This window comes from Bombina bombina, chromosome 6, assembly GCF_027579735.1.
Source record: "Bombina bombina isolate aBomBom1 chromosome 6, aBomBom1.pri, whole genome shotgun sequence".
In the NCBI taxonomy this organism is placed as follows: Eukaryota; Metazoa; Chordata; class Amphibia; order Anura; family Bombinatoridae; genus Bombina; species Bombina bombina.
Genome location: NC_069504.1, coordinates 282,652,513 through 282,667,898, shown reverse-complemented (window position 1 = coordinate 282,667,898; position 15,386 = coordinate 282,652,513). Strand labels below are relative to the sequence as shown.

The 15,386-nt window shown below is 39.3% G+C and overlaps 1 protein-coding gene across 5 annotated transcripts in view; it reads left to right on the top strand.

Moving 5' to 3' along the window:
• VEZT (vezatin, adherens junctions transmembrane protein) overlaps window positions 1–15,386 on the top strand; it is a 227,366-nt gene that overhangs the window by 159,993 nt on the left and 51,987 nt on the right. For 3 of the 5 annotated variants that reach the window (XM_053716887.1, XM_053716886.1, XM_053716890.1), the window contains exon 6: window positions 1,443–1,592. In XM_053716887.1, coding sequence (XP_053572862.1) covers window positions 1,443–1,592 — 150 coding nt within the window. The remainder of the gene's footprint in view (window positions 1–1,442; window positions 1,593–15,386) is intronic. The other 2 variants (XM_053716889.1, XM_053716888.1) reach the window with 1 other exon arrangement.

Here is a 15,386-nt window from a genome sequence, read left to right as displayed (position 1 = left end):
AAATTTGTTAGAAATAAATTAGAAAGTTTTTTAAAATTGTATGTTTTATCCAAATCATGAAAGAACAATTTGGGGTTTACTGTCCCTTTTAATTACCTTTTATTTGAAAATTATAAAAAAATAATCATCATCTTTTTTTCATGGTGAATAACACTATTTTCTTCATGGCCTTTCAGCTAAGCTAGTTCTGACACAAATGTATATGTGTCCACAATCGTCTGTCTTATTGTCTGATCACATATGGAAAACAATTACTAATCTATGTTTTACTAACCATAATGCTTCCATACAATCTAAATGCAAATCCTTAATCCTAAAGCAAAGCGATCTTATACTTGTTTTATTCCCTACATACGTCTATCTCACATATCTTTTCTTTCAGACTTGTGGGCATCCAGTGCCAGTGGGACACTAATCTGAATATTTTTTCATTTTCTTTCATTCTCTTTGGTGCATTCATTCGGATATTCATTTAGTTAAAACAAAAATGAATGCATAGCTCTAGCAACTAGTGCTTCTGATTAGCATATCAGCTGTTTTTGTTGTAGACTAGCAGCTTTCTGCAGCTCTCATGAGGTATTTTACCTATGGGTTTAACCCATTTCCTAAGGTTAATTATGTAGATTTGTAGGGTCAATGAGAACATGTTTTTTTTTTGTTTGTTTTTTACTATAATGGCCCTTTAAAGGGACAGTCTACACAAAAATTGTTATTGTTTAAAAAGATAGATAATACCTTTACTACCTGTTCCCCAGCTTTGCACAACCAGCATTGTTAGATTAATATACTTTATAACATTAAAACCTCTAAATGTCTGCCTGTTTCTAAGCCACTACAGACAGCCTCTTATCACATGTTTTTGTATTTGCTTTTCACAGCAGGAGACTGCTAGTTCACGTGGGTCATATAGATAACATTGTGTTCACACCAGAGAAGTTATTTAAGAGTTGGCACAACACAGTACTAAATGCAAGTCAATAGGTAATAAATAAAAAAGTCACGTGATCAGGAGGCAGTCAGCAGAGGCTTAGATACAATGTAATCACACAGGTAAAAAGTATATTAATATAACTGTGTTGGTTATGCAAAACTGGGGAATGGGTAATAAAGGGATTATCTATCTTTTAAAACAATAAAAATTCTATGGTAGACTGTCCCTTTAACAAAAAATTGAGCAGTTATGTGTAAAGGTTTGTCAAGGTGTATGTGCCGCATTTTATTTTGCTTTAGTTTAAATGAATGATTTGTTTTTTCTGTGTCTACTGTTTGAACAGTCAAGTGAAATAAATGTTGATAAAAATGCAATGACTATCAATCTGAATTCTGCCAAATGTTTTTTCCGTATAGCTAATAAAGTTGTTTGTTGATGCGTGATGTGACATTTGTGTTGGTAAAATTGGTTTGGGACATCTGTACAGATGTATCACATTTTACTTTTCAAGTTTGCTTGACAGGGTCAGTGCTGCTTGCCCGTATGATAAAGCTGCACAGCACGCCAGTCAGCACCTCCTCGGCCTACGCAAAGCAGTCTACAGGACGGTTAGAACCAACTTCAGAGTGTCAAGACTTGCCACACTTTACATGTTGAAAAAATATCCTTCATGCTCAAATCATTTATTTTTATTTGTTTTTTGTTATTTTGTCATGGTCTCCCAACACTGCCACAGTTGTTGACAGGAGGGAGTTAAACTTAAATAATTAAGACAGAGCGTACAATGAATTACGTTTTTCAATTAACTTCTATAATAAAAATTTACATCTTGTATCCTTTGTTGAAAGTTAGTTTCTTTTCCACAAGAGCACATGAGGTAGGCTCAGGAGCGTGCATGTCTCAAGCACTATAGGTAAAACATTGTAGCACACGTTGTTGCAAACAGTTCTGCCATATAGTGCTCAAGCTACCTGCATTCTCCTGAGTCTATCTACATATGCTCTCATAGAAACATGCTAAGTTTCAACAAAACTTACCACAAAAAGTGGTACATTTTGACTTGAGGGCCTCTTTATCTTTTTTTTTTCAATGTATTTTTTTTTTTTTTAATTTAGTGATATTGTACTGTAAAATTTTGTATCCCCAATGATCCTTTTTTGCTGCTGTATTTAATAATTTACAAAGATATCATTTACCTTTATTTTGTAATTTGAAATAACTGTGTTTGCATGGTAAAACCACCATTTATACTGACATGTAGAATACTGCAATATTGGCTATAGAAAAAGAATGTAAAAAAGATGTAGCAACATAAAATTGAAAGTGTGTTCCTGCAGCTGCTTTGAATACATTGAACTCCTATCAGTTACTTGCTTGAATACATTGTCCCTTTTATTCAGAACACTTTTATTTCATTATATTACTTTGATTGAGTTTTCACGTTATGGATTAAATGCTTTTATAGGGGTGAATAAAATGAATTATTCATTAAAATATTCCCAATAACACCCAGTTAAATTGACACAATTTCTGGTAGCATAAAAGCTTGCCTTTGTTGCTCCAACATATCGACCTTATTTTGTCACCCTGTTTAGAATCTTACATAGTAACTGCAGATGTGAATCTGATACAATAAAGTCAGTTCTTGACCCCCAGCCTGCCCCTATCTTTGGTTCTGCACATCGTGGCTTTTGCAGTTCCACAACTTTTTCTTTTATTGTGCTTGATAAGAAAATCTAAAAGGCCATATGGTGGTCATTGCTTTGCATCATCTTACAGTTGTAATGCTTATTTTTGACTATAGGGATAAAAAAAAAATTACCCTTTAACACTCTATGGCAGCAGTGTTTGCAACAATGTATGACAAATATGACAAATATTGTTGCAATAACTGCTGTCATACAGTTCTCAGGACAGGTGTGTGCTACTGAGTCTATCTAGATATGCTTTTTAACAAAGACTACTAAAAGAACAAAATAGTTAGTAGAATGCATTTATTTACAATTGCATGCTTTATTTGAATCATACAAGTTTAATATTGCTATGTGTGTCCCTTTAACAAAGGAAACGGCAAACACACAAAAAGTTGCACTTGCTATAATTAAAGGGACATTAAACACTAAATAAATGCTAGATAGAATGATTCATTCAAAGAAAAGATTAGTACATGACTAACATGTAGATGTATTTCTTCTGTTATGTGTGATCAGTCCACGGGTCATCATTACTTCTGGGATATAACTCCTCCCCAACAGGAAATGCAAGAGGATTCACCCAGCAGAGCTGCATATAGCTCCTCCCCTCTACGTCAGTCCCAGTCATTCTCTTGCACCCAACGACTAGATAGGATGTGTGAGAGGACTATGGTGATTATACTTAGTTTTTATGACTTCAATCAAAAGTTTGTTATTTTAAAATAGCACCGGAGCGTGTTATTACTTCTCTGGCAGAGTTTGAGGAAGAATCTGACAGAGATTTTTTACTATGATTTTAACCGGAGTCGTTAAGATCATATTGCTGTTCTCGACCATCTGAGGGAGGTAAAGGCTTCAGATCAGGGGACAGCGGGCAGATGAATCTGCATTGAGGTATGTGGCAGTTTTTATTTTCTGAATGGAATTGATGAGAAAAGCCTGCCATACCGTTAAAATGACATGTATGTATACACTTCAGTATTCTGGGGATGGTATTTCACCGGAACTACTGTGTTAAGGTCACTAATCCTTTTAATAACTATTCTCATGTTAAACGTTTTTGCTGGAATGTAGAATCGTTTACATTGCTGAGGTACTGTGTGAATAAATGTTTGGGCATTATTTTCCACTTGGCAGTTTTTTGCTTTAATTGTGACAGTTTCGTTTCTCTTCACTGCTGTGTGGGAGAGGGAGGGGCCGTTTTTGGCGCTCTTTGCTACGCATCAAAAAATTCCAGTCAGCTACTTTTATATGTCCTGCATGATCCGGTTCATCTCTGACAGATCTCAGGGGTCTTCAAACTTCTTTGAAGGGAGGTAAATTCTCTCAGCAGAGCTGTGAGAATTCTTATAGTGACTGTGTATAAAAAACGTTGTTTTGTTTTTCTTATGTACAAATTTAATTAGTGTTGTTTTTTACTAATGGGAACAAACCTTTGCTAAAAGTTGTGTTGTTTTAAAATTTGATGCAATAACTGTTTTTCAGTTCATTATTTCAACTGTCATTTAATCGTTAGTACCTCTTTGAGGCACAGTACGTTTTTTGCTAAAAAAGATTATAACCAAGTTGTAAGTTTTTTGCTAGTGTGTTAAACATGTCTGTCTCAGAGGAAGATATCTGTGTCATTTGTTCCAATGCCAAGGTGGAGCCCAATAGAAATTTATGTACTAACTGTATTGATGCTACTTTAAATAAAAGTCAATCTGTACAATGTGAACAAATTTCACCAAACAGCGAGGGGAGAGTTATGCCGACTAACTCGCCTCACGCGACAGTACCTGCATCTCCCGCCCGGGAGGTGCGTGATATTTTGGCGCCTAGTACATCTGGGCGGCCATTACAGATAACATTACAAGATATGGCTACTGTTATGACTGAAGTTTTGTCTAAATTACCTGAACTAAGAGGCAAGCGTGATCACTCTGGGGTGAGAACAGAGTGCGCTGACAATGCTAGGGCCATGTCTGATACTGCGTCACAGCTCGCAGAGCATGAGGACGGAGAGCTTCATTCTGTGGGTGACGGTTCTGATCCAAACAGATTGGACTCAGATATTTCAAATTTTAAATTTAAATTGGAGAACCTCCGTGTACTACTAGGGGAGGTCTTAGCAGCTCTCAACGATTGTAACACTGTTGCAATACCAGAGAAACTGTGTAGGTTGGATAAATACTTTGCGGTACCGGCGAGTACTGACGTTTTTCCTATACCTAAGAGACTAACTGAAATTGTTACTAAGGAGTGGGATAGACCCGGTGTGCCGTTCTCACCCCCTCCAATATTTAGAAAGATGTTTCCAATAGACGCCACCACTCGGGACTTATGGCAAACGGTCCCCAAGGTGGAGGGAGCAGTTTCTACTTTAGCTAAGCGTACCACTATCCCGGTGGAGGATAGCTGTGCTTTCTCAGATCCAATGGATAAAAAATTAGAGGGTTACCTTAAGAAAATGTTTGTTCAACAAGGTTTTATATTACAACCCCTTGCATGTATCGCGCCGATTACGGCTGCGGCAGCATTTTGGATTGAGTCGCTTGAAGAGAACCTTAGTTCCTCTACGCTAGACGACATTACGGACAGGCTTAGAGTCCTTAAACTAGCTAATTCTTTCATTTCGGAGGCCGTAGTACATTTAACCAAACTTACGGCTAAGAACTCAGGATTCGCCATACAGGCACGCAGGGCACTGTGGCTAAAATCCTGGTCAGCTGATGTTACTTCTAAGTCCAAATTACTTAATATACCTTTCAAGGGGCAGTCCTTATTCGGGCCCGGTTTGAAAGAAATTATCGCTGACATTACGGGAGGTAAGGGCCACGCCCTACCTCAAGACAAGGCCAAAGCTAAGGCTAGACAGTCTAATTTTCGTCCCTTTCGGAATTTCAAAACAGGAGCAGCATCAACCTCCACTGCACCAAAACAGGAAGGAGCTGTTGCTCGTTACAGGCAAGGCTGGAAGCCTAACCAGTCCTGGAACAAAAGCAAGCAGGCCAGGAAACCTGCTGCTGCCCCAAAGACAGCATGAACCGAGAGCCCCCGATCCGGGACCGGATCTAGTAGGGGGCAGACTCTCTCTCTTCGCCCAGGCCTGGGCAAGAGATGTTCAGGATCCCTGGGCACTAGAGATCATATCTCAGGGATACCTTCTAGACTTCAAATTATCTCCCCCAAGAGGGAGATTTCATCTGTCAAGGTTGTCAACAAACCAGATAAAGAAAGAAGCGTTTCTACGCTGCGTACAAGATCTGTTAACAATGGGAGTGATCCATCCGGTTCCGTGGTCGGAACAAGGACAAGGGTTCTACTCAAACCTGTTTGTGGTTCCCAAAAAAGAGGGAACTTTCAGGCCAATCTTAGATTTAAAGACTCTAAACAAATTCCTAAGAGTTCCATCGTTCAAAATGGAAACTATTCGGACAATTTTACCCATGATCCAAGAGGGTCAGTACATGACCACAGTGGATTTAAAGGATGCTTACCTTCACATACCGATCCACAAAGATCATCACCGGTATCTAAGGTTTGCCTTCTTAGACAGGCACTACCAGTTTGTAGCTCTTCCATTCGGATTGGCTACGGCTCCAAGAATCTTCACAAAGGTTCTGGGTGCCCTTCTAGCGGTACTAAGACCGCGAGGGATTTCGGTAGCTCCGTACCTAGACGACATTCTAATACAAGCTTCAAGCTTTCAAACTGCCAAGTCTCATACAGAGTTAGTTCTGGCATTTCTAAGGTCGCATGGATGGAAAGTGAACGAAAAGAAGAGTTCTCTCTTTCCTCTCACAAGAGTTCCATTCTTGGGGACTCTTATAGATTCTGTAGAAATGAAGATTTACCTGACAGAAGACAGGTTAACAAAACTTCAAAATGCATGCCGCGTCCTTCATTCCATTCAACACCCGTCAGTAGCTCAATGCATGGAGGTGATCGGCTTAATGGTAGCGGCAATGGACATAGTACCTTTTGCACGCCTACACCTCAGACCGCTGCAACTATGCATGCTAAGTCAGTGGAATGGGGATTACTCAGATTTGTCCCCTACTCTGAATCTGAATCAAGAGACCAGAAATTCTCTTCTATGGTGGCTTCATCGGCCACACCTGTCCAGGGGAATGCCATTCAGCAGGCCAGACTGGACAATTGTAACAACAGACGCCAGCCTACTAGGTTGGGGCGCTGTCTGGAATTCTCTGAAGGCTCAGGGACTATGGAATCAGGAGGAGAGTCTCCTTCCAATAAACATTCTGGAATTGAGAGCAGTTCTCAATGCCCTTCTGGCTTGGCCCCAGTTAATAACTCGGGGGTTCATCAGGTTTCAGTCGGACAACATCACGACTGTAGCTTACATCAACCATCAGGGAGGGACAAGAAGCTCCCTAGCAATGATGGAAGTATCAAAGATAATTCGCTGGGCAGAGTCTCACTCTTGCCACCTGTCAGCAATCCACATCCCGGGAGTGGAGAACTGGGAGGCGGATTTCTTGAGTCGCCAGACTCTTCATCCGGGGGAGTGGGAACTTCATCCGGAGGTCTTTGCCCAAATACTTCGACGTTGGGGCAAACCAGAGATAGATCTCATGGCGTCTCGCCAGAACGCCAAACTTCCTCGCTACGGGTCCAGATCCAGGGATCCGGGAGCAGTTCTGATAGATGCTTTGACAGCACCTTGGAACTTCAGGATGGCTTATGTGTTTCCACCCTTCCCGCTGCTTCCTCGATTGATTGCCAAAATCAAACAGGAGAGAGCATCAGTAATTCTAATAGCACCTGCTTGGCCACGCAGGACTTGGTATGCAGATCTAGTGGACATGTCATCCTGTCCGCCTTGGTCTCTACCTCTGAGACAGGACCTTCTGATACAGGGTCCATTCAAACATCAAAATCTAACTTCTCTGAAGCTGACTGCTTGGAAATTGAACGCTTGATTTTATCAAAACGTGGTTTTTCTGAGTCGGTTATTGATACCCTGATTCAGGCTAGGAAGCCTGTTACCAGAAGGATTTACCATAAAATATGGCGGAAATACCTATACTGGTGCGAATCCAAAGGTTACTCCTGGAGTAAGGTTAGGATCGCTAGGATATTGTCTTTTCTACAAGAAGGTTTAGAAAAGGGTTTATCAGCTAGTTCATTAAAGGGACAGATTTCAGCTCTGTCCATCTTGTTACACAGACGTCTGTCAGAAAATCCAGACGTCCAGTCCTTTTGTCAGGCTTTAGCTAGGATCAAGCCTGTGTTTAAAGCTGTTGCTCCACCATGGAGTTTAAACTTAGTTCTTAACGTTTTACAGGGTGTTCCGTTTGAACCCCTTCATTCCATTGATATAAAAATGTTATCTTGGAAAGTTCTGTTTTTAATGGCTATTTCCTCGGCTCGAAGAGTCTCTGAGTTATCAGCCTTACATTGTGATTCCCCTTATCTGATTTTTCACTCAGACAAGGTAGTTCTGCGTACTAAACCTGGGTTCTTACCTAAGGTAGTCACTAACAGGAACATCAATCAAGAGATTGTTGTCCCATCCTTGTGTCCAAATCCTTCTTCAAAGAAGGAACGTCTTTTACACAATCTGGATGTAGTTCGTGCCCTCAAGTTCTACTTGCAGGCAACTAAAGATTTTCGCCAAACTTCTTCCTTGTTTGTCGTTTACTCTGGACAGAGGAGAGGTCAAAAAGCTTCTGCTACCTCTCTCTCTTTTTGGCTTCGTAGCATAATACGTTTAGCCTATGAGACTGCTGGACAGCAGCCTCCTGAAAGAATTACAGCTCACTCCACTAGAGCTGTGGCTTCCACTTGGGCCTTTAAGAATGAGGCCTCTGTTGAACAGATTTGCAAGGCTGCAACTTGGTCTTCGCTTCATACTTTTTCCAAATTTTACAAATTTGACACTTTTGCTTCTTCGGAGGCTATTTTTGGGAGAAAGGTTCTTCAGGCAGTGGTTCCTTCTGTATAATGAGCCTGCCTATCCCTCCCGTCATCCGTGTACTTTTGCTTTGGTATTGGTATCCCAGAAGTAATGATGACCCGTGGACTGATCACACATAACAGAAGAAAACATAATTTATGCTTACCTGATAAATTCCTTTCTTCTGTTGTGTGATCAGTCCACGGCCCGCCCTGTTTTAAGGCAGGTAAATATCTTTTAAATTATACTCCAGTCACCACTTCACCCTTGGTTACTCCTTTCTCGTTGTTTCTTGGTCGAATGACTGGGACTGACGTAGAGGGGAGGAGCTATATGCAGCTCTGCTGGGTGAATCCTCTTGCATTTCCTGTTGGGGAGGAGTTATATCCCAGAAGTAATGATGACCCGTGGACTGATCACACAACAGAAGAAAGGAATTTATCAGGTAAGCATAAATTATGTTTTTGAAAAGTTTCATTAGTTGTTTAAAAAGTGACAAAATAAGTGTAAAGTTTTAGTGTCTATAAAACACTGGGAGCTGCCATATTGTAACTTGTGTTACCTTCTCTGCTGTGGCCAATTAGAGACAGTTATAAATAGGTCCCTAGAGTGTGCAGCCAATGGTTGTGCTGGATTTAACAGTGTTCTGCTTTTCCATTTCTAACAGGAACTGAAAAGCTCACAATTTGAGAATGGAATTACAGGCAAAGAGGACAAAATAAATAATGAAAGTATATTGCAGAGTTATTTTATATATACAATTTATCATTTTATATTACCATCTCATAGTGTTTAATGTCCCTTTAGGGGAAATAAGAGCAGATGACTTGCCCATTAATACTAAAGGTGACTGAGGGCCTCGCATCACCAGAGGGACCATATACAGTTGTAAAGATGAATTTGACCCAGTTTCAGATAAAACCAATTGTCAAACATGAAGCTTTTTGATTCTTGACTTTGGTAGGGATTGGAATTTGTGCCCATTGCCTTGTCAGACATTTGTGAGAGAGTTTAGAAACTAAGCCACATAATTGCACATTCACTGTTAGCTCAGTGTAGATGTGACATCCAGGGTGATGCAATGTGTTACTGGACCCAGTTTTATCCTCACCTCCCATGTTTTTGCCTGAAGATTACTGTTTCCATGAATTCCCTTTTTGTCTATGAATTTGTTATTTCAATCAATTAAAGGGACATTAAGTGTAAAGTTTTTCTCATCATTTATTGTTGGTTACCTTTAAATATACAATCTGTCTTTACATGAAAGTCCGAATATTTCTTGTAAGTTGTTTCAGGCTGTACTACTAACCATATGGTGACTGTCCAGGCTAATTCACTTGGTATAGCGCGCACTTCCTGTTAACGTGCACATGCGCAGTACTTACCTAAAAGCCAGCAAAGCAATGGAAATAATAATTACTGTTTATATTGCTCTGTCAAGTGGTTTGGGCTGTACCGAGCCACAGAAACATAGCAGAAATAAAAGTGCAGGCTTGGGGGCAGCCGTGAGATTCCCTCTCAGACTGCTAATTAAAGGTAAAGTTAAGGTTAAAACAAGTGGTTATAACTAAGTCAATTTAGATTAAACATATATGAGGAGAAAACGTTTACATTTTCCGTCCCTTTAAAAACGTTTTTAAAATAATTGTATTTTTACTCTGTATCCAATAACATTTGTTTTAATTACTTTTTTCACAAACATTTGTAGCGAAAACCATCATCTGATTTAGGTAATACAACCCTGCCTCACTCCTTTCTTTCCCATTTTGCAGCACTAATCTTTTCCCCATTTCAAAAGAAATGAAACACCTTGACAGTTCTGTTGTCTTGTTATAGAATAAAACAAATTAACATCTTGTTTGCTGCATTATGTAAAGTGCATTGTTTTTAAGGCGTTATTGACTAAAGCAAATTAGGAAAAGATATGTAGCAGGGTTAGTGTGCATTTCCAGCTTTGAAAATCAAAAACATCTACAATGGTCACAGTTTATTTACTTTTGACGCTTTTCATGTAAATTTAAAGGGACATGAAACCCAAAATATTTATTTCATGAATCAGATAGAACATACAATTTTAAACAACTTTCTTATTTACATCTATTATTTAATGTGCTTCCTTCTCTTGTTATCCTTTGATGAAAGGTTTATCTAGGCAAGCTCAGGAGCAGCAAAGAACCTAGGTTCTAGCTGCTGATTGGTGGCTGCATATATATTCTGATTGTCATTGGCTCACCCATGTGTTAAGTTAGAAACCAGTAGTGCAATGCTGCTCCTTCAACAAATGATACCAAGAGAATGAAACAAATTAGATAATAGAAGTAAATTAGAAAGCTGTTTAAAATTGTATTCTCTATCTAAATTATGAAAGAAAAAATTTGAGTTTCATGTCCCTTTTAAGTATATTGAAAAGTTGTTTTACTTTGCATAACTAAATATTTTATATAAATTTCTCAATTTCTTTCATAAAATGGTTAGAGCCTATAACATGTTGGATTGCACTATAGTACACTAGGGGCTAGATTTATCAAAGCTGAGGCGGACAGGGGCGCGTATACGCGCCCCTGTATGCATCAGCTAGCCTGTGGCGGGGCCAAATTCCCCGCAGGTAATCACCATTGCACACAAGCACAATTTTGCGTTCGTGTGCAATCCCGCCCCCTGCCCGCGCACAGCCAATCACGCGCGGGCAGGAGCTGTCAATCTCCTCGGTCGGACTAGACCGAGGAGATTGAATTTCGCCACCTTAGAGGTGGCGAAGAGGTTAGGGAAGCGGCGGTCTGGTGATCGCTGCTTGTTAAATTAAGGCGTGCAAGTTCTTGTGCAAATTTGCAGCCATAGGGCTTTGATAAATCGAGCCCTTGGAGTCAAAATCACCCCTATATACAAGAGCTTTAATCCCTCTTATTCTCCTAAAATCTAACAGTTACATTTTTGCCTCCAACATGGAGTGAGGGGAAATTCTGAAGTACTGATCTACATGTTGTTGATTGGGGTTCTCTAACTGATCTGAGACTAATTTCCCCTCAGAGAGCCTAGGAAGGACAGAGGGGAAGATAGAAGTTTGAGCCAGGCAGTGAAAACTTTACCCCCGGTGGGGAAATGTCACAGGCCTCCCAGGTATGAATTTATCTACCAATTCATTGGTCTACAGTGTACTGCACCGTGTGTGATCCACAGACATCCCCAGGTGAAATGTGTGTTTATTTGCCAATCCCCTTGGTTGCAGATGCTGTTCATTGTGAGATCCTTGGCACCATGCTTTCACTACCTTGCATGGGCCAATCTACTGGAAGCTGTTGTTTGCATTGGAATTAAGCACTGCAGACAAAGGTGCTGGCAGGTAAGTACTATGCGCCTTCACAGCCCACTGTACACATGATTCACATAGCCTGGGGACATAGGCACATACACAACCTGTACAGCAGGCACTTTTATAGATAAAGCTCTGGTTGTGGGCAGATTTAATCTTTTTTCAGGACGCCTGGGAGAAGACAATTCAAGGTCCTTTTTGTGTTGGAAATAATTTCTCAGGGGTATTGAATAGGCTTATCAAAGCCTCCCAGGGGAAGAATCCTCCTGTTTAGAGTTCCTCCTCAAGATCCCTTAAAGGGACATAAAACCAAAAATATTTCTTTCATGGTTCAGACAGAACATATCATTTTAAAGGGACAGTAAAGTAAAACAAATCTTTCATGATTTAAATAGGGTATGTAATTTTAAACAACTTTCCAATTTACTTTTATTACCAATTTTGCTTTGTTCTCTTGGTATTCTTAGTTGAAAGCTAAATCTAGGAGGTTCATGTGCTAATTTCTTAGACCTTGAAGACTGCCTCTAATCTGAAAGCATTTTGACAGTTTTTCACCACTAGAGGGCGTTAGTTCATGAGTATCATATAGATAACATTGAGCTCCGGCACCTGAAGCTCCTAAGAGCAAGCACTGATTGGCTAAAAATGCAAGTCTGTCAAAAGAACTGAAATAAGGGGGCAGTTTGCAGAGGCATAGATACAAGGTAATCACAGAGGTAAAAAGTATATTATTATAACTGTGTTGGTTATGCAAAATTAGGGAATGGGTAATAAAGGGATTATCTACCTTTTTAAACAACACAAATTCTGGTGTTTACTGCCCCTTTAAACAACTTTCTAATTGACTTCTATTATCTTTGGCTTCATTGTCTTGGTATCCTTTGTTGAAGCAGTAATGCACTACTGGGAGCTAGATGAAAGCCAATGAAAAGAGGCACATATGTGCAGCTACGAGTCAGCAACTTCTGAGCATATCTAGGTATACATTTCAACAAATTATACAAAACGAACAAAACAAATTGGATAAAAGAAAGAAATTGGAAAGTTGTTTTTTTTATATGCTTTTTCTGAACCATGAAAGAACATTTTTTGGTTTCATATCCCTTTAAAGACCAAAGCTTCTCTGGATTGTGTAAAGGACCTGTAAATAATGTGCGTAATCGCTCCAGTTCAAAAATCAGAAATGAACCGGGGGTTCTATTCTAATCTTTTCCTATTACAAGAAAAGGAGGGTACCTTTTGAACTATCTTGTATTTCAAAACTCTAAACAAGTTTTGAAAGCACCAAGTTTCAAGATGGAGACGAATCACACAATTCTTACTTGCATGCAGAATGGTTAGTTTATGTCTACCATCAACTTAAAAAAGCCAATTCACATATCCTATTCAGAGGGATCATAACAAGTTCCTGAGATTTGCCTTTCTAAATAGGGATTACCAATTTGCTGCACTCCCATTCGGTTTGGGAACAGAGCCCAGAGTCTTTACAAAAGGTTTAACAGCTTTACTGGCTGTGGTGCAAGTTCAGGGAATCTGTGTGGCTGTGTACCTGGACGATACTCTGGTACAGGCACCATCTCTTCAACTGGCAATGACGCACACACAAGCGGTTCTTCAACTGCTTCTCAGCCATGGCTGAAAAATCAACCTCCAAAAGAGTTCCTTAACTACTCTGACATGGGAATCAACTCAATGATAATAAGACTATCACAAACAGGCCAATAAAGGCTGCAACAGGTCTGTTCTCAACTTCAACTCAATCGTCTTCCTTCTGTTGCTCAATGCATGGAAGTTGTGGTCCTCATAGTTGTTGCTTCTGATGCTGTCCTGTTTGCCAGATTTCATCTGCGGCTTGGCTTAAGGCCTTGATTCGTAAGGCATACCTGGTTGTAGGGAAGACTCCCCCTGAATGCATTACTGTTCATTCCACTATAGCAGATGCCACTTCTTGGGCCTTCTGTGATGAGAGTATTTGATCTTTTTAACATTTAAAAAAAATCACTTTGACATGTACGCTCTTCATAGGATGCTTCTGGCACAAATATTCTGCGGGTTGTAGTATCTGATTAGTAACATACCTGTCTTAAAGGGACAGTACAATGTAAAATAGTTTTTATAATAATGCATTTTCAATCATTTGTTATACCAGCTGAAGAGTATAAAATGTATGAGAAATTGCATTTTCAGCTTTTATTTGTGTATATGAAGTAGCTGTTTTTGTGTTTTTAAACCACAGCCTATTGCAATAGGTTGAGTTTCGTAATTTCATGTCTCATTATGTTATCACTTTGAGTGCACATTTATGCTTCCTTATTTTATATTTTTCTGGAAAACCAAAGCTTAGTACTTAGAGAGAACAATGGAAACATCATTTTATTACTTAACTATCCTGCACCCCACTGAGAGTGTAATTTCTTCTGCTGGCTGTGTTTACTTAGGCTTGTCAATAGCCTAGACTGCAGTATAGAAACATAGAACATTGTATAGAACAATTGAATACACTCCAACAGGTAAAATGGATCATTGGGAACAATTTAAAGGGGAGAAATGTTTTGGGGTAACTGTCCCTTTAACTGTTGCCTATTTCACGGTGGTCTGTGGACTTCACTACTTGGGTATACGATCACATATGTTATTTCTTGTGGACTCTCACCATATTATGAAAGAAAACAAAATGTATGCTTACATGATAAAAAAAAAAAAAATTGTGATGGTAAGAGTCCCCAAGCCCAACTCCTTTTTTTTTTTTTCTATACAGATGGCAGCAGAAATCTTAAGTTACTTGCCGTTTTTCTTCATCTTCTTGGTCATATGTACGACTGAGGGATTCTGGGAGAGTGGGAGGGATTAAATCTCTGGTATGTAGGGATATTTTTGCCTCCTCCTAGTGGACTGGAGTGTAATCCCACATGTGATGTCTTGTGGACTCTCTCACCTTCATGAAAACATATATTTTGTTTAACAATTTGCCTTCCAGAGGAGACTGCAGAAAACAATGTCACCTCTTTGTTTATTAGCCAGGGAGCTAAGGCAGCTGGTTAAATCTAACAGTTTACACCATTTTAGAATGTTTGCTAAGACAATTTCAAACTAAGGTAAACATATAAAAAATACCCAGCTGTCTTTTTTTTTCTTGTCCATTTACATATCAAAGCAAATGCTCAGCTGGTTAGCTAGGTAATTGTTCCTGTTGTACACATATGTGCAGCCCAGAAGCATTATTTGATGAAAGCTCTGCTTGCTAGAAATGTTTATCTATTTCTTGTTCATAGATTGGCTTAAAGAGCCAGTAAACACACATAGATTTTAAAATAAATGGTTTAATTAAACACCTTTGCAATATACAATATTTATTAATTCCCCTATTATGAGTTTTTCAAATCTGACAACTGTAAGAGCACATAACTGGCTTCACAAACCTAACCCTGCCATATATCTGTCCCTGATTGGCTGCAGCAGAGATTATCTGATAAGGTACTGCAAAACAATGAATATTTTTCTAACATAATGACTGTGGTTAGTCTATTCTACTCCTGTAACATTTCCCGA